At 44.4% G+C, this 22,717-nt stretch overlaps 1 protein-coding gene across 2 annotated transcripts in view; it reads right to left on the reverse strand.

Annotated features, from left to right (window-relative positions):
- Positions 1-22,717, reverse strand: part of LOC138510440 (phospholipid-transporting ATPase ABCA1-like) — a 2,356,352-nt gene that overhangs the window by 222,160 nt on the left and 2,111,475 nt on the right. For both annotated transcript variants that reach the window (XM_069626098.1, XM_069626099.1), the window contains exon 44: positions 943-1,084. In XM_069626098.1, the coding sequence (XP_069482199.1) occupies positions 943-1,084 (142 nt within the window). The remainder of the gene's footprint in view (positions 1-942; positions 1,085-22,717) is intronic.

Consider the following 22,717-nt stretch of genomic DNA (forward strand, 5'->3'; position numbering starts at 1 on the left):
TGGCCATTATTTCTCACTCTCCCCTGGACTTGGTACATATAGTTTAACTCAGTTGTGACCAGTAATAACCACTATCATTGTCTTTTAACCAATGTCAGTCTGTTGACTGAAATTCACATTGGGGATTATAATTAGGACACTTGTTAGAGCTTAATATAATTAATGTAATACCATCCCTAAGGGATCCCCAAAGAGCCTTATTCAGATGTTGGTAATCCATTCGGAGGTAATTTTGATAACAAATAATAATATTCTAAGATAGCACCTCATGCCACATTCCTTCTGTTTCTCATTGCTATAACAACATGTTGTATAATGAGCAAATTCAATGGTACCCAATTCCTTGATCCCAGTACTATGAAGGGCTGAGTCAGTCCTCCTGTAGGATTTAAACTTTAGCACATTAGGCGAATCCTATTTTTGAGCCAAGCACTTAAGTTTTGAGCATCTTCCAGATGTGCCAATTGATTTGAGAATCTACACCTGTTTTCTGATATCAAATAGCAAATCAATGTAAATATCATGATCACTAGGCACATAGTCATATTTCTTGGTGGTCCCATTACTGAAATTGTTCAGTGTGAGTTTTGAGCAGCCATTGACAGTACTTTTATGGCAGCACCATAATCGAGAAAATTGCAAAATGTTTAGTGAACCCTGTTTCTGTCATTTGTAATTATTCCTGTTATCACTGTCCTTGCGGGTCACTAATGAAAACTGGGGTGGCACAACCAGGCAGTAGAGAAACAGGCCAACCCCGTTAGCTGGCACGTTTGGGGCATGAGTATTGGGCACACACCCTGGTCAAGATAATAACTTTTATTTACAGTAAAATGAAGAACGTCACTCTTCATTTGAACATGCAGGGGTAACACATAATTGAAAGTGCACCTGTATTGCAAGGCTTATACCAAAACTGTGTGAAGGATTCCTCCAGCCTACCTTGCGGACGTCTTCTTCAGGAACTCCTCGAAGCCGGGCATAAAACTCCAAATGCTCTCGTCCGTTCAGGAGGTCATCAATGGCATCAAACTGAGGGCAGTAGCCCATGTTCTGATGAACTTCTCGCATGTGTGTAAGAATGCTGTGAAAGCAAAGGAGAAATCAGCAACACAGTTATCAGGGGATCTGACAAGTGCAAACAGTACACTGGGCCATAAAAAAAGCATCTCTGCCACCATGTCTTTCCTTAACCTCTGGGTGGGCCTGCACACCTCAAATCGTCTGGCACAGGAATACATATCATAATTGCCAATGTGTATATGTATTGAGGTGGATCAAGACAAGTATTGTTCACGTGTACCAAACAGTTGAAGAATCCTTTTCATAGACAAGGGACCTGACATGAATGGGCCTGGTCTGTAAAGACACATGGAGGTCAGTTTTGAACTTTATTTTTTTTAAGTGGGTGTAAATAAGTGCTGCAATTAAGTCAGCAAACAAACCTGCACACCCCGCACTGCAACCAACCAGGATATATATTAAAATCATTGTACAAGATTCACATGGTGCATAGGCTGCAGTTAAGCATCTACAACCACTTGACCCATTTCATCTTCATTCTGACATTTTTCTTTTTTTTTCGTGTTGTTTTTAACAATTGATAAAGCAACTCTGGGTACTTTGTGGTACATTTTCGTTGAAATATAATTTATATATCATGGTCACATTGTTTGCGTTCACATGATTGAGGAATTGAAATTCGAACATCTTTAAAAAGTGGAATCCAAATGGTTTCAGTTGTGCTATAATATGAATAATGTAGCACGGTTGTGGTCTTTGAATAGCTGTGTACAAGGTCCTACAATACATATAAATCGCTCTTTGTTCTTGGTATACACGGGTGGCATAGCAAACTGAGCCCCCACGGCACAACTGGTGGCATTAGAAATAGAGCGAGAGGTTGCTATGAGGACAATTAGCCATTGCTTCAATAGTGAAATTCAGAGGTCCATTTTGAGACGACAGCAGGGAGATTTTACAGTTGTCCTGTAGTCCTCCTCTTAGTCACAGGCTCAATGCAGTCAGGGCACCATGCAATAAATAGAGACATTTGGGGACCCAGTGAAAGACAGAGACAAAGATCATCTAGTGTGCCTCCAGGTTTGGGAAACCATTATGGCTGAGCTGTGTCTTTGAAGATTTGATTACTCTGCTCATTTATATTTATTTATGTGTAAAGCGCAGCCAAAACCCTGGGGCATCTGGGCGCTGGGACTTACATGTTGCACAAGGATGTGTGTACAGACAAAGTTACAGTTACAATCATTGAAATGGAGGCAAACACAATAACATGATACAAAAAGGTGCAGGTCAACAAGTAGACTGAACAGGTTATATAAGCGATAAAGATTGTATGTGTAAATGGTACAATTATGAGGGTGAGTAATTAGACATTTTGGATGACAAACTATATAATATACATTTTAAGACAGGTAAAAAATATATGTACAGCAAATGAGGATACTAGAGTAACAATCTACGCCATTACAGGATATTTTGTAAAGTAGGTAAGTTCTAGACCTGCTCGGAGAACCAATCTTTAATCTTGCTACGGAATTGCAAAAAGGATGGCTCTTCTCTTATGGCTATAGGAAGGGCATTCCATTTTTTAGCAGCCAGGACTGGGAAGCTAGCCCCACCAGCACGTTGTTGGCTGAATCGTGGGACAACAACGCAATGTGATTGCGCTATTCTAGTTGGTTGCTTTGAGTTGTGACGAGAGAAGGTGTCGCAGAGATATATGGGGGCCTGTTTATTAAGGCACTTATGAGTAAGTGAGAGTGATTTGAGGTCTATTCTTTGCTCAATATTTAGCCAATTCATGTTGCATTTTATTGATATTTTGTTGGGATGTGCCCAAGTAAAGCGCATTACAGTAGTCAAGCATTGATAATACTAGAGCTCTTGCTACTGAAATGCAATTTGTTGTAGTCAGGTAAGGGCGGCAGGCTGTAATGAGCTTGCACGTGTGAGCAGTGGCTGATGCTAAGGCATTAGTTTGTCTTGTAAGTGAGAGTGCTGAGTCGATATAGATTTCTAGAGTTTTCACATTATTGGCTACTTTAATGATATTAGCATCAATGTTAAAGGATTTGAACACGGTTCCTAGTTTGTTCAATTTAGTAGGTGAGCCAAGGAGGAGTAGTTCAGTTTTGTCATCATTTAGACATAAACCATGTTTAGCCATCCATATTTGTATAGTGCTGTAGATATCGTTCACGGTTTTGCTGTCTGCAACGTAGTCACCAGTGATAGGGATGGGTATCTGAGTCACATCCGCATAATTAGTGTATGTGACATCCAGATAGTCAAGTATATCAAATAATGGTTTGGTGAATACGTTGTAGAGAGTTGAGGACACACACGAACCTTGTGGGACTCCACATGTAACTGGCGTTGGTAAAGCAGATGCTGTGGGTGCAAAGACCCTCATAGATATGTTGCTGAGGAAGGATGTAATCGAAGAGTTGGCTTGGTCTGAGAAGTGTGCGGCAGATGACAAGTGGTTACATAATATTTCATGGTTCACTAAATCGAATGCCGCTGATAAGTCAAGTAGAAGGAGAAGGGCAGATTTACCCTTATCTTTTAGGATTTGAATTTGTGTCTTTAAGTCAATGAGCGCGGTTTCAGTCCCGTGTCTGGGTCTAAATCCTGACTGTCTTAAACCTAATAAGTTGTTTGTTTCTAGATACTGTTGTATCTGGATGTATGCTGCATGGTCTAGTATTTTTAAGAGGAAGGGGACTGTAGTTATGGGTCTATAGTTGGAGGGGTTATTGGAATCTAGAGAAGGTTTTTTCAATAGTGGAAGCACCCATGCGTCTTTCAGATCGGTGGGTACTGTACTAGAGTCAAATGATGCATTAATAAATGAGGTGATGAAGGGTGCGAGTGCATTGGCCGCTTCCTTAATAAGCGTGGCTTGACAGATGTCACTGTTGCAATTAGAAGGTTTGAGATTGAGTATAATCAGCTCAACTTCTTTGATAGAGAGAGGCTTAAAGTTACATTGAGGGGTATTTGCAATGGAGGCGTATTGGCATGGAAAGTCTTGGGATCCTGCTTAGCTTAGGGCCCTTTAGGAACGTGCATATGTAATGGATGGGATCATACAGAATAACTCCAAGTCCAAATAACCAAACCATCTCAGGAAGATGGCAAGGTACTGCTTTATTAACAATATTCTAAAAAAGGGAGTTTACAACGAACATCAACGAACGTACGCTCAGTCTCTCTCGATCCTTACACAAAACATGTTATGCATATCAGAAATACGTCAGAGGTGATGCCATACTATGCGGCAATAATGAAAAACCTATCAAGTGTCGGGAATGGCTAAGGGGAACATCTAAGTATGCTTTTCTAAAGGAGCTAGGTTTGTGATTGGTTGTCCACTATCAGGTGGAAATGTCTCGACCTCTAAAACATGTCATCTTCAGAAACATTAGATACACAGGCCCTCATTAGGACCCTGGCGGTAAGGGGTTTACGCTAGCGTTAGCTGCGCCGACCCCTTACCGCCAATTCCGAGTTCCCAGAGCGCCATGGTCATTTTTCCGCCCGCTTTTTGCGGGCGTAAAAATCCATGGCGCTATGGGACCTTGGTGTTAATTACGCCACCGTAATTTACGGTGGCGTAATTAACTCCTTCCCCACTCCCATTATACCCTATGGGGCCGAAATGGGAATGGGGAAGGGTAAATGGGTCAATGGGGACTTACCGCCCCGCCGACCTCGGAATGGGGCGGTAAGTCCACCATCCGCCATGGCGTAAACGGACTTTACGCCATGGCGGAAAAGTCCGTCGATGGCGGAAAAAATCCGCCAGGGTCCTAATGAGGGCCACAGTTTCTTATTGGTCTTCAAACTATAAGGTACTTCGTTATATGGACTACTACAATTGGTTGGCACACTTGTGTCATGTCTGGAACATTCGGTTCATTTAGCAGCACATAAGTCCAGACCCAGGAGATGGGGCATGAGACTACCTCCCCACCCAAGTAGCTGTAGGAGAGATACTGTAGATGTAGGTAGGATACTATAGATGTAGGGATACTGTACATGAGGGGCGGTAAGGGAGTCATGACATTATATGCAGAGGAGGCAGTAAACAGAATACAGACATCAAATAGCTGGCCTACAAATGGAAATGCACATTAAGCACGTTTTAAAATGATCCACTTCAGGATGAACAGCTCATCTGTCCAGTTTGCACTATGTACATATTAACCCAAACTAATCAATTAACATCCCTCCCATTAATTGGTAACTCATCTCTAAAAAAGCAGTGCAAAAGGATTCAGATGACATGTCAAATGTGAGTGGTGGAATTAAAATGTGCAGGCAGAGTGCATTCGCTGTGATTTCATTACACAAACTGCGAGGAAGAAGCAATGTTGAGAAGGCTCTATTGTATACTGCTGGAAGCAATTGTTGCAAACATTTTTGGTAGGTTATGCTAACCAGCTCAGGTGATTGTGCACGTCGGGAATGAGGCAAGTTTTTAGTGAGATTGACAGGGATAGTATATAAACTCAAGAGACAGAAGGGGTGTGGGAGTTCAGCTGACTGAATGGCAGAGCAGCAGACAGCCAAAAGACAAGCAAGTGACTGGCCAGAATCGTGCAGTGCAAGGTTTTTCAGGAAGCTGAGGCCTTGACAGTTGTGTCCTTTGTAAATTGTGTGCTGATAATCCAGTTCAGACGGGTTTCCCGTGATAACAGCGCAGAGATCTCACTCACACTTAAAGTGAGTATAGTTGGAAAGTGAGGTTCACGTACGGATAATTTGGTTTATTTTTACAGTCAGTCAGGATCAACTGGTCATTTTATGAATAATGCCTTTTTAGCATAGAGATACAGATTTGAAAAGTGCAAAGGGAGAGAAAGAAAGTTGGCCTGCTATCGTGTTTTTTTATTTCTTCTCTTAGACTGTGTCTTCTGCCAATTGTGTCGGGACCAAAGGTCTGTGGTAAGAGAAGAACGGTGGTTGTTTAGTCATGAATAAAGACTGGTCATGCAATATAATGTAGAGGTTCTATTTTGTATTAATGTTCATACTGCACAACATATTCTCAAATGATAGTGCATATAAAAAACAAACATTTTTAAAAACTGAAACAGTGCAGTTGCGTTTTCTGTGTCTAACTTTATTCATTGACAAAGAGGGCCTGAAGTCACAGGGAAGAGCCCCAGTGTGTCAAAAGAGGTAACACTTTTTACCACGGGTGGTAAAACAGGAGGTAAAGTTTGGGGTTCTTAGCAAGCAAGTTTAAAAGCGTATGATGCATGTGTGACTGTTGAAACATTCCCAATGTAAAATGTTTTATGAACAAATCTGTCAAAAACAGTAGAACGGCCTCATAGATAAGAGGCTGTAGTGACAGGTAGCACTGCCAAAGATTTCTAGTGTTGTTAGGCCCAGCGATCTGTGTTTAGAGTTGACCCTAAATAGAATACAGGTAATTTAGGTGAATCGTGTCACACCATATAGGGCATTACCATAACCACGCTGTTCCACCATTTTACCACTATAGTAACAAATCACAAACTAGGCATAGGCCTCTGACAAAATCACTAACATAGCCCAGCATCTCTCATCGCCCATGCCTTCTGCCACAAAGATTGTCTTTGTACTTTTTCTTGCAAAGTATCCTTGTCTTTGAGAATGCACAGAAGTGAGGGCACTCACTATCTTGTCTAGGACTCCGAGTTCAAACTCTATTTTCATCCCTGGCTCATGTGGCAGGAGACCACGATTTGGTCCATTTTGCAGGTTTTAAATGCTCCAAATGAATTAAACTTGGCACTCTTGATGTTCTTTCTTTGCACTTTAAAAAGGGATGATTCATCCTCTGGACATCCGCTCATTTCCAGAATAGATAGCCGACCTTGCTGCTTCAGTCTTGACTCCAGGCCAGACAACCTAGCCATGCAGCTCCACAATTCTGCTTATTCTTGCTGCAACCAACACAGTTTTCCCTTCCTGCTTCATGGGTCTTGGCTTACTAAATTCATGATACTGATATCCCGCTTCTATACAATGGCACCTTTGCCTGCATTCTATTCACTACGTATAACCAGCTTCTATGATGACCTAGTCTACCTTGCGTTTCAGCATCTATACATGTATTGAACGGTTGTTTCTCTGCAGCACTTTGTGCACGAGTAATCGTCTTCTTTGTATTTAAAAGCTCACTTGATTCTTTACTTCATCATTAGTTTCTTTAGGATCTATACATCTCTTCAGCCAGTATCTCGGGACGTCATGCATACTTTTTGTGATGTCACTAGTTTCTCTTATTAGCTTTTTCTCATATTCCTTCATGGAGTTCCTCCCTTAGGTTGTCATTACTTTGGGGATACATTCAGTAGGGTTGTCTCAACAGGTATCTTCTTTTAAACACACGCTGTGGTATTGGCACAATGGCTGGTGTCAAATACAGCATGGTCTCATGTCTCCAACATATAGGAGGCAGGGGGGCAGGATCTCCTGCAGAGGTATACAGCTGCTCCTCTACACTGCAGTCACGTTATGGAAGATGCTTCAGCTGTTAGAATTATGTCATGTATGGTGGCTAAAATAAGTAGTAGTTGCCAGAAGAAATGCGGATAAAAAATTACGGAATATTTTAAAGAGCAGGAATTGCATCATATGCCAAGGTATACCAATGCAATTTTTTTTTTTTAGTTGCATATACTGTATTTCATTTTATCACTAGAATAAAAACTTGCTTATGTTTCAGGAATGGATTTGTAACAAGGTTTACTCAATAGAGTTTTAGTGGGAAGGGCCCTTCGAACCAGCAGAATAGCAAATGAAATTAAGTGAAAATGTCAAACAATTTCAACATTTTAATAACCACATTATGCTGAAATGAATTTGGAATGCATCATCACTACTGCAGAACAAGTTACTGCTTCTGTCCATAGTATTTTATATTTTATTGATTGCAACATGGGTACTTATTGGCTTTTATCAGGAGCTAAGGTACCCCCAAAATCCTCCCTTAGACCTGCCTGGGTTCTGGATGGGTGGGGGACAGACACAATGCCCACACCGGTCGTGCATTTGGACATTGATGTACCTTGCCAGGTTTCTCTCAGACAACTGCCCAAGGGTGCCTGTCATGACTGCAGGAAATCAAGGCCCATGAGCACATGTTACTTTGATAACTCTGGTATGTCCTAATCTTGTAGTATATACATTATTGTTGCCTAACAGCGTTAGCTCAGCACAGAGTTACAATGGCTAAAATATGTTTATCTTGATATCTTGGGAGTGAAGTTAAAATCTATTTGACATTGTGGGGGCAGCTAGACAGAAGCACTTGTACAGTGAGGTGGATTGATGTTTTCAAATATAGAGGTTCATTTGCTTTCCCGCTGAGTTCTTGGCCTGCCTTGTATCTTGTCTTGTGTCTACAAGCCAGAGAGTAAAACTGAAGAGGAGCAGTACCTTTGGCTGGTTTTTCTCTTCACTTTTTCAATCCACGTTGTAAATATTGAAAACTGCATGCAGAGGACCCTACTGCACATAAGTGCAAGCGTCGGTGGTCACCTGCATTCAATTTGCATTTGTTTGAATATGACCTCCTACTACTCTACTCCAAACTCGTTCTTCTCCCTATGGCAGCCAATCATTTCCTCTTGTCCCCTTCACAAAAACGCTTGTCTTTTGTCCATTGACCCCAGAAGCTTTAAAAAATTGACTTTGCGAATGAATTTCTGGTAAGGCTAACTACACCATCTCGTTTCTATGAAATTATGTTTAAAATGGTCCTTAATGGGGCACTGTTGCGCTGACAAAAATGGCCACCTGATTGTGCCGCTCCATACTGAGCGACATCCTTAAGTTTTGAAGATCCTCTCCAGTGCCGAATTTTGGTATTTTACACAGCAGAACTGGTGTCCGACACCACTAAGCTGCAGCTGCTAAGTTTCCGTGCATCGCCCGGGAGCTGCAAAGGAGATATTTGCATTTGTCGGACCCCGACTGATATCAGAGCCGCGACCCGCACCTTGTCTCCATGGGCTCTGGGACTCCGCTGACTTGAACGGTGCTGCTTCTTGGCCTGCATCCAGGGGGAGGAGCCTCACCTGCTCCCTAACTTCGGACTACACGGCTTACTTCTGGACCCCCACGTTTCTGCCCGAACGCATTCTCCTGCATTGGTGGCTGTAGGTGCGGGTGGGGTGGAGTACACCCACAGCACCAACCCGCTTGCCACACACTCAGGTCTCCACGTGGGCCATACTCCCTGGCCCCCGCCAGCCCACCTCAACATTGGACCATGACTGTTAACGCCACACAACTGCGGAGAGACTGCTATATTGTATGCTTGTCCTGCGACTGAGAGTTTGTCATCTCCCCACACCGGTGCTCGAGACCACGACCCGCTGGGCACTTCACGTGGGGCAGGCACTCTCACGGACTCGGGATATGCTGCCTTAGGGCCTTGTTGGGAGGAGGTACCTCCGCTGCCCCCAACCTTGTGTGGAACCCCCCGGTGACCTAAATAACATCCTACTGGTCGCTGATACTTGGACCAGTGAGAAGGAGTGTACTCCCTTTCTACTTCCCCACCTGGAATTCTTGGACCCCTTGGGGAGGCCCACGACCCAGACTTTACAAATCTGCTGATCCTGGGTTGGCTGGTCCTCCTGCCTAGCACCGATCCACAGCCTGTGCAACGGTGGCTGCAGCTGGCTGATCCAACTCACATATCATCTCCACTGTTGTGCTAGGGGCCCTGAGCTTGCAGCTCTTCGTCAGGTGAGGGCAAATTCACCGGCGCAAGACTACCTGTGCATCCGGGCCTTGGGCCCCAGGCCCCAAATGGATACTTAATCAAGGAGACTGAGGGGGCCGCTCACTCCTGGCCTCGGTTTCTATGGCAGGGGACCCTCCCTCCACCCCCCTGCACACATCCCTAACCTCCTCCCGGACATGGCTACCATACGTGGGGAAGCTGGGGGGCCCTTGCTCATCTAGCTTCATCTGCTGATTCCACGCGGGTCCCACAGCCTGCATAAGGTTCCCCCTATCCATTGGCCCTGCCTGGCAGAATAAAGCCCAGTGGAACCTGGGGGTGGCTGTCATCCCGGCCCTGTCATACAGGGTCGGGCCTGGTGATAGTGGACTGTGCCCTACCCCCTGTCAGCCAGTTACATTGCTTGAGCCCTTGCTCTCCCGTCGCCCCGCAACAAGGCTCCACAACTCAAATGATTGCCCCCTGGGATATCCAGTCCCCACCCGACCAAACTTACCAGCTACCCACGATTAGTGCCCGCAACCAGGTGCTGGCTGGCACTCTAAGACACTCTGGATATCCATCCCTGGGTCTTCATAGCAAGCAGGACCATACGTGGGAGGTCGCAGTCCATCCTGACTGTTGCTAGCTATGACCAGTCAGATTTCTACGTCAGCTGATACAGGATACTCCAGATTAGATCTACGAGGCCGGTACTGGCATAGCAGTCTGGGGAGCCAATCTAGGGGTCCACACAACCTGCTCAGGTGCCCTATAGTCACGGATGTTATGAGACAAGTCTGCAAAGCCCAACCACGTTGTGACCTTGTTCCCCTTCACGGCATTCCTGTGTATCGGAGGGTCTTACCCCCCTGCCTTCCATTGCCACTCCTTAAGGGCTCTGGGCTCCACACTCCTGCCATCTGACACCCTCACTCCTCCTCTTGCACCCGGATTGCCTCCACAGTCGTCTTGTGTCCCTGAGTACTGTATCTCATCATCCAGCCTGAGTATACCACTGGAGGACCTCCCTCCTGTCATCGGTGTCGGAGGAGATTGCTTCGAAACCCTCCCACTACGCCTTATCACCAGTCTATTGTACAGACCCCCCGGAGCTACCATGACAAACGGATACAACAAGAAGCAGAGCTCTATCAATATGTTCACAAAGGGAGCACCAAAACGAGCGAAATCCTCCCTGAAGCAGAATCTCCTTTACTGGGACCCTCCAAACCCACAGAGCTTCAAAAAATGATTAACTATATGCGGGAGGATTTACTGCCCTCCACTCGAAGCTCGGTGACATGGGTAGGACATTTCGTTCAATTAAAGCCAGGATAGAGGAGCCTGACTCCAGGGTGGCGGAGTTGGAGACCAGAGTTGGGGTGGCTGAAGATGAAATCGGTGGGTTTCGCACTGAAGTGGCTGCACTCTCCAGGCAGGTCAAATGATCAGCAAAAAGAACAATGACTTAGAATCGGGATTCAGGCAAAATAATCTATGCATTATTGGTGTTCCGGAAGACAAAATAGATGGCCTTATGGAACAATACATGGAGCGCCTCCTCCTCGACATACCAGATTCCCCGGAGCTCTCACCTCAGTTTGCAATCTAGCAGGCCCATCGCTCCCTGGTAGTGAAGCCCAAGCCTGGCGCTCCCTCTTGCCTCATTATTGCAAGAGTAGTAAACTACTGAGACACAGACACCATACTGCAAGTTGCAGGAGTCGTGGAAGAGCTGATGCTGGGCTCAGCCAGGATCCATCTATACCCAGACCCTATACCCTTTCTGTAGCTATCCAACAAGACCGCAAAACTTTCCTTGCTTTTAAGAAAAAGCTATGTGAGCTTGGGGTCAAATACTCCATGCTGTACCCAGATAAACTGAGAATTGTACATTCAGAACAAGTCTTTTTCTTTACCATCCCAGAGGAAGCTTCTAAATTAATTGATGACCATTTCCCGGGCTGAAGGCCGGTTCACGTAACTCCGGCAAGCCCAACTCATATTTTCCATACAGCAGCCTTCCATTGCTATCGGGGGGATTGGCACTTGGCCCGTCTGCCCCACTGCCTCCTTTGCCACATTAGTTTTGCTGGAACAACCCGATACCATTACGAATCTCATCCGTGGTCACCATTCTCCTTGCTAAGTTTTAAATTGTGCACCACATTATGTTATTTTTCGCTCATAGTTGGAGTAACGGCTGTCACCGGCTCACACACAGGCCCCCAGGCAAAGTTGTTACAGTTGCAGTTGTTTGATGGGTTTTTGGGGCATCACCCCTCTTGTTGGGAGGAGGTGTGGTGGTAGGGGGGATGGGTAAAAAGTTTGAAAATCTGCTTGACACAAAGCTGAGGACTTGAGGTCCAGACTACTCCCAGGATAGCAACATCAGCACTCCATCTCTTCCAGTCTGGTGGATAACTCATGGAACATGTCCTTATATGTGTATGCTTCCACGAACATGTGCTTACCAACTAGATGGCGGATCATCACATTCTTTGCATGAGCTGGAACATCAGGGGTCTAGGTAATCAGACCAAAATGTGTAAACTTCAACTATATGTTTAACGCCACAAGGTAAAGGTACTTTTTTTTACAAGAAACTCACACATTGGCCGGAGGGTCCGAGGGGTTCGCTAGGTTGTGGGGTCCTCAACGATATTACACTACCTATTCCACCCAAAACCGGGGTGTCATGATATTAATTCATAAGTCTCTCAAATGTATTCATAAGGTAACATACACCAATCCCCTGGGACGTTATGTATTGTTGTTCAGATCACGCCTTTCAACCATAATTGAAATACAATCACAACTAGGTGTGGTCGATGCGTGGAAGCTGATGTAACCCGACTCTCGGCTCTTTTTGTTTTACTCCACAGTCCACGACTCGCACTCACGCATTGACAGATGGCTAGTCTCTAACATCCTCGTGAGAACTATTGCTCTAATGACCATCCTACCCAGAACTTTCTCAGACCACTCTCCGGTCACTGTGCCATTAAATTGGGGTGAGGGATGTGGAAGGAATCGATGGTGGAGAATGAAATCTCACACCTTACTAGATGCAGTATTTGAATCGGAACTCGGGTCCAGTATGGACGACTTCTTCACGCTGAATACTGGGTCAGTGGGATCTAAGACCACATCATGGGAGTCATTTAAAGCCTATATTAAGGGTATTGCACTATCCAAGGAAGCGGGTATCCTTAAAGTAATTCAGAGGACCATCAGTGATAGCGAATCTCTCCTCTCGTGACTTGAGACCCACTATGCCGCAACCCGTATACCGCTGCACTGTGCAAGATAGGCACGGCTCTGGATACCTTTCGTGAGCGGGCCGAACACGACCATAAATTCCTTGATGACCCCCGGGTCGCTCAGAGCAATGGGGAGGGAGCGTCCCGGACACCTTTTAGCTTGATTAATTTCTCAGGAAAGAGGGGCGCCCCATATCCCTGCCATTGAAAAGACGGAGTGATCCTTGGCACTCTCCTCTCAGGATATTAATAACAAATTTCGCTCCTTTTATGAAACCCTCTATACTAACACTGGCACTGCCTCCATCGCTGACATACAGTCCTTCTTGGATAGCCTACCCCTATCGATGCTATCAGCGGAAACCAGAGTCTCCCTTGATCATCCGGTTACAGCGGAGGAACTCTCTAAGGCGATAGACTCTCTTTCCACCGGTAAGGCACCAGATGCAGATGGGCTTACCACCGAATTCCTCCGGTAAGGCACAAGATGCAGATGGGCTTACCACCGAATTCTACAAGTGTTACAAAACCTGCCTGGTCCCCAATCTACTCTCTGTTTGGGAAGAGGCGTGTGAGATCGGTAAACTTCCCCCTTCCCTCAGGGAGGCGATCATCTCGGTTCTGCTTAAACTTGGCAAACCTGCAACACAATGTGGGTCCTACCAACCATTGTCACTTATCAACTGCGAGGTAAAAATATTTACCAAAGTACTCGCTCTCCGGCTGGCCCTGTACATGTCATTTATAGACCACCCGGACCAGTCCAGCTTCATACCGGGACATTCCACCTCTCTTAATCTCTGCCGGCTATTTAACATTCTTGCCCATATTGACCCAAATGCACAGGCTGTAGCAGCCACCTTGAATATGCAAAAAGCATTTGACTCGGTCTCCTGCCGATACTTGTGGATGATGCTTGAGAGATGCAACTTCGGCCCCCGTTTCATTTCCCGGGTAAAACTTGTCTACGCTTCCCCTATGGCCAAGGTCCGTACGGACGAATGGTGCTCAACCCTATTCGAGATAGCTAGGGGCACAAGACAGGGCTGTCCTTTCTCACCCTTAATCTTTGCATTAGCTATCGAACCTCTTGCAGACCAGATCCGTCAATGACATGTGCATAGGGGGATCAGACTCTCTGGGGTTCCCGAAATCATTTCTCTTTACGCTGATGATGCTTTACTTTACATTCACTCCCCTGAGGTCAATCTGGCCCCCATTATAGAAGACGTCATCCTTTTTGGGGAACTGTTGGGCTTGAAGGTCAACTGTACCAAATCCGTACTGTTTCCATTAACCAACGCCACCTCTTCCCCCGGAGATCTTCGCGAGTTCTACTGGTCTCAGACAGAGATCACCTACTTTGGGGTTTCGGTCACACATCACCGGGTCCCTCTGTATGATCTCAATTTCGGAAGCTACCTTGATTCTCTTGCCTGCTTCACTCCAAATAATTGACATTTCAAAATGGCTGTCATACAATTAATATAACCTTGCAAACTTGCTTTTCGGTAAACATTAGTGCTTAAGAGCTCTAATATGCCAAGATATCTGCCCCGGAAAGGTCATGGTAAGCACTTTGCTTGTTAATAACAGAGACAACTTTGTCATATCTTTCAGATTGAAAAAATATATAATACATTAGGCTTTTGAAAATGGCACATTGCCGTTCTAGATTTACGAACATGTTTTGCAGAACCTATTCAATTCAAATCACCAATTATCTGATGCAATCCAGTGTGGCTGCCTCAACTGCAAACATGTTCTTCAGAGGTTTCTTGCTAAACTACAATTGCATGACAGATTAAATAAAGAAGAAATGAGAAATGCACAATGATTATATCTGGACTAATTCACCAAAAGGAGTTGGATGGTACCCAAAGCAGTAGCCATGCATCTTTCCTTGGGCATATCCATCTGTCAGGAGAGCCTACCAAGGATATTGCTGTGCATATTTGCTTTGGGTAGAATCTTAGTAATACATAATGTATGTCAATTAGTTTATGCTTGATTAGGAAGTGGGTCGTATGCAATAGCAAAATACCCAAAAGGCTGGGTACAGCTTTACTGGTATTTTACATATATAACTGATTGAATGTGCTTACTTCTAACCTAAAGCAAGACTTTTCACTCCACTTATGATGGACTTTTTTCTTTTTTTGTAACCTTTATTTATATATTGCTTGACATTGCAAGAGAGAAAAACAAGTAATACATTGACAATCAGCAATGTATGAGACGTACATATGATCATATAATCCAGCATGGTGGGCTCGCAGGACCATGTCAGAGAAGATAATGAGCTTAACATCGATATGGTAAATATTCAAGAGTCCATCGGGTTAATCAGTGAAGGGGGATGAGTAGGGGATTGGGGATCATCGGAGTCCACTTCGTCATCACTCAGAGAGGAGAGAAAATATGAGAGGAAGGGGGCCCAGATGTTTCGGTGTCTACATACTACCACTGTAGCTTGCCCAGCGCTCCTCGGCATCTGAGGCCCAGGTGAGAGCTTGAAGCCATTGGTAAAGTGTAGGGGGTCTAGGGCACAACCAGAGGAGTAGAATACGACGGGTCGCAAGCAGCATACACAGACCAGCTAGTTTCCTAAAGTCACAACCCATTCGGGGGAATTCGTGAAAAACGCTATCAAGGGGCATGGGGCAATAGTGCGTTCAAGAATTTGGGATATGGTTGTACACACTTCTGACCAGAATAAGGAAAGGTTCGGACAGGACTACAGCATATGTATGTAGTCGGCATTGTCTGCTCTACACCTTGGGCATTCGGATGGGCGATCTGCTGACATGTGGTGAAGCCTGGCTGGGGTGTAGTGGAATCTATGAAGAATCTTAAACTGGATGAGCCTGAATTTGTAGTTTACAGAGATGCCCCGGGTATGGGTACAGATAGACTACCATCGCTTGTCTGTTATATCGACACCCAGATCCCTGCTCCATGTCTCCCTAAGTCCCTCCGAAGAATGGAACATTCTGTCTTGTAGGAGACCATAAAGTCTGGAGACCTGCCCTCTGGTGCCGCTTACCATCATAACCTCAGACAGGAGCGTGTCATCTTGTTGGAACGAAGGGAATACTGGCCATCTTTTCTTGAGAGTTTGTGGGAGACCGGTGTATTGGAGCTAGCAAGAGAGTCTACCCCGTAAGGAATCGGGCAGGTCTGGCCACTCAGTGAAGGTCCCAGGGTGAATGCATCCCGGACAGTGGCCAAGCCTCCATTAACCCAGCAGCGGACCGTCACGCCATCCACCAGAGGGAGGCCAGGGAGATAGTTCCATAGCGGAAAGTTGCCATGAAAAGGGCGCGGAGTGCTGGTCTTTCTCCAAAGTTTATTCCATGCCACTATCGTGGATCTGGTGGGATCCATAGGATCTAAGTTGAGGCCCAGGAACGGGAGAACCAGATATCGAAAATCAAATTCGCCAGCTGCCAGGCGTTCAAATTTAATGTGGGCGGAATCCATCAGTGTCAAACCAGAAGGCTGCGAAGTGGGCCTGTGCAGCGATCCAGTAGCCCTCGAAATCGGGGGCATCAAATCCACCCAGAGTGGTAGAGGTAACTAACATGTCTAGTTTCAGACGAACAGCCCCAGAATGCCACAGGAAGGTGTTAACGGTTCAGGTCAGTGATTTGAAGAACTCACGACCTGGCCAGAGCGGCACGTTCAGAAATCTATAGCGGAGTTGTGGAAGGACTACCATCTTGAGAATCGCCACCCTCCCAGCTAGTGTAATCGGTAATCTGGACAAATTGCGAGCCCATCATGCTGGATTATATGATCATATGTACGTCTCATACAATGCTGATTGTCAATGTATTACTTGTTTTTCTCTGTTGCAATGTCAAGCAATATATAAAAAAAGGTTACAAAAAAAAGAAACAAGTCCATCATAAGGGGAGTGAAAAGTCTTGCTTTAGGTTAGAAGTAAGCACATTCAATCAGTTATATATGTAAAATACCAGTAAAGCTGTACCCAGCCTTTTGGGTATTTTGCTATTGCATACGACCCACTTCCTAATCAAGCATAAACTAATTGACATACATTATGTATTAGTACGATTCTACCCAAAGCAAATATGTACAGCAATATCCTTGATAGGCTTTCCTGACAGATGGATATGCCCAAGGAAAGATGCATGGCTACTGCTTTGGGCGCCATCCATCTCCTTTTGGTGAAATAGTCCAGATATAATCATTGTGCATTTCTCATTTTTCTTTATTTAATCTGTCATGCAATCGTAGTTTAGCAAGAAACCTCTAAAGAACATGTTTGCAGTTGAGGCAGCCACACTGGATTGCATCAGATAATTGGTGATTTGAATTGAATAGGTTCTGCAAAACATGTTCGTAAATCTAGAAAGGCAATGTGCCATTGTCAAAAGCCTAATGTATTATATATTTTTTTCAACCTGAAAGATATGACAAAGTTGTCTCTGTTATTAACAAGCAAAGTGCTTACCATGACCTTTCGGGGAGATATCTTGGCATATTAGAGCTCCTAAACACTAATGTTTACCGAAAACCAAGTTTGCAAGGTTATATTAAATGTATGACAGCCATTTTGAAATGTCAATTATTTGAAGTGAAGCAGGGCAGAAATCAGCATTCAGGGGCACATTGAAGACACACTCAGAACTGATGGGCAAAGTAGGAAATAACTCAACACTGAGTGGTGACTTTGGGCACAACTTTGCCATGAAGCCCACATGGGAGTAGATCTGGGCACTGAGGGGTACATTGGGGCAAAGCTCGGCAATGTATGTCAAATAACAGAACTGAGCTCTGCGGGGCAAATGGTGTCAAAACTGGACATGGAAGGGAGAGGGCGGGGAAACAGTGCCAGATCTCTGCATTGATAGCTAAATGGGGCTGAACTGAACATTGAGAAACAAACAAGGCAGAACTCTGCACTGAGGGTCAAACTGGGGCAGAACACAACACATTAGAGCAGAACCTAGGAATGAGAGTCAAAGAAGGGAAGAACTCAACATGGGGGCGCACGGTGGGGGGGATACCCTAGAACTGAGAGGCAAAGTGGAGGGAAAGAGGCCCTTTGGGGCATAGTAGGGCATACATTGGCATATGGTGGTAGTATGCAAAGGGTGCACATTATAAAAGGGGCACAGTATGAACGAAACTGGAAAACTGAGGCATGCATTTTGACAGAGAGGTAAACTGGGGCAGAACTCACCGTTGAGGGTTATACTGGGCCAGAACCTGTCACTGAGAACCAAATTGCAGCAGAGCGTCATAATATGGGACACATTGGGGCAGCAAGCGACACCATGGGCAGTCCTCAGCTCTGACAGTGCAATAGGGCACCAGTACTCCCTGAATGGCACACTGGTGAGAAAGTGGGCACTTCAGTAAATTGAGGCTAAACCTGGCAACGAGGGGAAAATCATGAAAGAATGTATAATGACGGGAACATTGGGGCAGAACTAAGCACTGAAGAGAACACTGAGGTAGAATTACTACATAACCTGACAAATTGTGGTAGAACCTGGCAAAGTGGGGCAAAGTTCGAGTCTGATGGACACGCTGGGGCAGAATCTACCACTGAGAGACACATTGGGGAAGAAGTTAGTCACAGAGGGGGTAATTGGGCTAGAACTCGGAACCAAGGGGTACAATAGGACACCACTGCTCACTTGAGGACAACAGGTGCAGAAGTTGGTGCTGGCAGGGAATTGGGGCTAAACCTGGAACTGAGGTGTACATTGCGGATGAATGGGGCAATGTTGTAGAAATTGGGGCAGAACCAAGCACTGAGTGGAACAATGAGGTAGGAATGTGTACTGAGAGGTAACTAGGGGCCTGCATTGGCAATTTGGGGCACATTGGGACAAAACTGAGTAGAAATTAACACTGGGGGCAAACGAGGACATAACTAAAAACTGGGATGTGAAATTTGACAGAACTCAGAACTGTGGGCAGATCTAGGCAGCATGAACAACTGGTTTATGATATCAATGCTGGAGCATATTCTAAGTCAGTCCTCGTGATTTATTTTAAACAAAACCAGCATCAACATGTGTTTCACAATGGCAATGCTGACACACATTGTTTAATCAGGCCTCATGATTTTCTTTAGGCACAATCAACATTGAGACCCATATTTGTTGTTGTTAATCATTCCCACAGTGAAGTAAAACTGTTTATGCAAGTCCTCATCAACATGGCTGCATTCTCCAAACCAGAGCAGGGCTCAACCCACTTTAACACGTAAGAGCAAGGGATTGATCAGCAGACTTTGGCGTGTGCCAGCTTGATTTGTTTTCTCGGACATGCCACAAAAACACCCAGGACTAAAGTTTGGACATAGTGCTAGATGTTGTTACTTTATCTGAATTAATTTCTCAAAAAATATACCTCTTCCAGTTTTCGACACAAGGCCCCTTTTAACCAATCTTTACATAGCAGAAATCTGGCCATCAAGACCAGATAGAAATTCAAATCAACCCTATTTCCATCTAATAATAAATAGTTCTCTACTTAAGCAATAAGCCCCGAGCGGGGCGGGGGTGGGCATTACCACTTCAGGTAATGCCCTGGGGCCCATAGTCATGAGAGCCTTAACAAAGGCCCTGGGTATTAACTGAAGTGGTAATGCCCACCCCCCGGCAGGGGCTTATTGCTATTAGTACCTGATCCCGTAAGATCGGGGTACTAAACGCATTTTTGTTTCGTTCCCAAACGCTCTGGATGTTTCGGAACATGAAAAAGAAATGCAAAATAAACGTCCACCGGGGAAGGGAACAAGAATTCTGTTTTCCCTTTTCATGGCGGCCATTGAAAAAGTAAACAAATAAAATGGCCACCATGGAAACGGGAAAAGGGACTACACATAGTCTCTTCTGTCTTTCCATGGCACCCATTAAAAAAAAGTAAACCAAAAAATTGCCACCATGGAAAGGAAGAAGGGGCTACATTTAGTCCCTTCTTCCTTTCCATGATGGCATTTTTCGCAGATTGGGAGTGCACGCGTTGGGGACATAAGTGTTCCCAGCGCATCTGCTCTGGAAATGGACATTAAACAAGGTAAGTGAGGATGGGGAGGGAATTCTATGGATGGGGAGGAGGGAGGGCAAGGGGAAGGGGGAGCACTCTTACCTCACTCCATGGCAGGGGAATATGGCGGCCTCAAGCCATGAGGCGGCTTGGAGCGTGGGGATTACGGCTGGTAATTCCCCAATTCCCCCCGTTGCGAGCCTTCTCATTGACTGAGAGGCTGCCACCTCCTACCCCACGGGGTACTATGGCCCAAAGAAAAATTAAACATAGGCTCACCTCTATTTAGTTTTTTACATTAGATTTGACAACAGACTACTCACAGACATCCCAACGTTGAATACATTCAGACACCTGACAAATGAATTGAAGTTGTTTGTCTATATCAGCTGCATGTTATTACAGACAACAAATAGGCTCCTCCCTCTTATGCTTGTCATTTTCTCTGGGGGGGTTACAAACTAACCTATATTTATCAAGCATAATCATAAACATTAAAACATTTCTGGAATCTGTTAATCGATACTTGCCAAATAGTTGCATCCTCCGATTCCAGCAAGCATCTTTCCCATTATTGTGACCAAGATTGTTTCAATGTAGCCTCTTCACACATCAGTAATTCCTTAGAGCTGGTTTGAATTTTTTTGCGTGATGTCCATTTGAATTACAGCATTTGTAAAACTCTTTGACGACTACCGCTTGAGAGGATACTTAAATAACTTATCCAGTGCCACAGCTGAAGATGGCTATTTTCATTAGGGGAGAAAGCCATGTTTGAATAATTCTAGAGGCATGTTAAATTTGAGTCTTGAAGACATCTTGATTCATGGATTATTTGCGCTGAAAAAAACGGGATTTGTGCGCCATTCTGCCCAGTAAATCCCCATTTGTTCAACAGGGATTAGCGGGCAGAATGGCACACGAATCCCGTTTTTTTCGGCGCAAATAATCCATGAATCAGTGTGCTTGTTGAGTCCCATAGTTGTTGAAAACATGAAAAATACAGAAGAACTATTTAACTTGCTATTTCTCTGCATATCTGGACATAACTATTAATAATTCTTGGTTGTACTCTCTTATAACCTTTCTTTTCAACGCTCTTCTGTGAGTGACCTTCCCTTGCTTGCTAGGTCTTTCATAATGTCAAATAGTACATTGTTTCCTGGCCAGGAGAGTGGTGTTCTGACATACTTTAATTGAGTAGCCCATGGGTATTGCTGTATATCAGGCAAGGCCCAGCTGCCTTTCAGAAGGGATCGTCTACCTTTTTTCCATGCCTGCCTAAGACCTGTGTACCACCATATCAAGTCATTGATTACCCTCTGCACAATATTGATGGTGGTTTTGTTCTACGCGTAATGGTATAGCACTAACCAACAATGCTATTTATGCAGGAACACCATGTGTAAGATGTTCACTCTGCCAATTATTATGACGAATAACGTATCCAACCTCAGCAGAATTGCTTTTATTTGGGGATTCATATTACAGTTGACTTTCACAATATCCATGTTGTTTCTTGTAATTTGCACCCCTAACTATGTTATCTGATTTAGCAATAAGAGGGAGTCGCACTGCAAATTTCTTGCCACCACTTCACTTTTAAATGATTTTCTTAGTATCCAGCTACAATTCTAATCGGGCTGATAATTCAATCCAGACATTTTCTAGTTTGCTGAGGATGAGTTTCAAAAATCACCATGACATCTGCATACATTGATATCTTTTTTCCCCAAAACCCGATAACAAAAGGAATCATTTATTTTGCATTTCATATCATTGAAGGCTAAAGGCAAAATGTACAAGACCAAAAGGATAGGTGAGAGATGGCAATTCCTGTCTCTATCTTTAAATCTCAGCATAGAGTTTTATTGGTTACAGCCCTGGCAACTGGTTTGAAATATAAGGCCTTAATCAAATTAATACATCCTATTATACATCCAGCATTTCCAGAGTATCCCAGAGAAATCTCCAATTGACATAATTGGGTGCCTTGTTTGCATCAATGGTAACTACAGTAATGAGGGCCTGATCTTGAGTGGCCATGACTACAGCTCCTGACAGAGAATGGCTTATATCTGCTAGATGTCTATTTGTGATAACAAAACAATGTTGATCTTTATGTGCAAGGCTGCCTATTATTCTTCCCATTCTGTTTGCTAACATTTTAATGAGAATCTTTGGCATACATGCCGGATTCCGGAATAAGTGTAATACGTGTGTCTTCGTGAGATACTGGGGACTTCCCGAATAACGGTTCACTTTTAATTTACTCTGAAAGAAAACATGACATTTAAACAATTCCACTATTAGGCTGTCATTTCCTGAGGTGTTTCCAGGTTTAGAGATGTATTTCTCAAACAATTGGGGCCTCAGTCTTACTGTGTTTTTTTAACTTGTTAATTGTGGAAGATCCAAGCAATTCAATAGGACAGAGAACTCGTCTTTGCTTTATTTGTTGTCCTCATCCTATAGTTATGCATAGAATTACTGAAATGCCTGAAGATGTTTTGTCAGCAATGACTGGGATTTCAATGCGATTTTTAAATAACATTGATATTGGACCTTTCACCGGTAGCTGAAGCACAGAAAAAATGGAATTCTGGTTGCTCAAATCTCAGCCAAATATGCACTTGAGGCATAGAAAGCACCTTTGTATGAT

This window comes from Ambystoma mexicanum, chromosome 6p (genome assembly GCF_040938575.1).
Source record: "Ambystoma mexicanum isolate Mex_15411 chromosome 6p, UKY_AmexF1_1, whole genome shotgun sequence".
NCBI lineage: Eukaryota > Metazoa > Chordata > Amphibia > Caudata > Ambystomatidae > Ambystoma > Ambystoma mexicanum.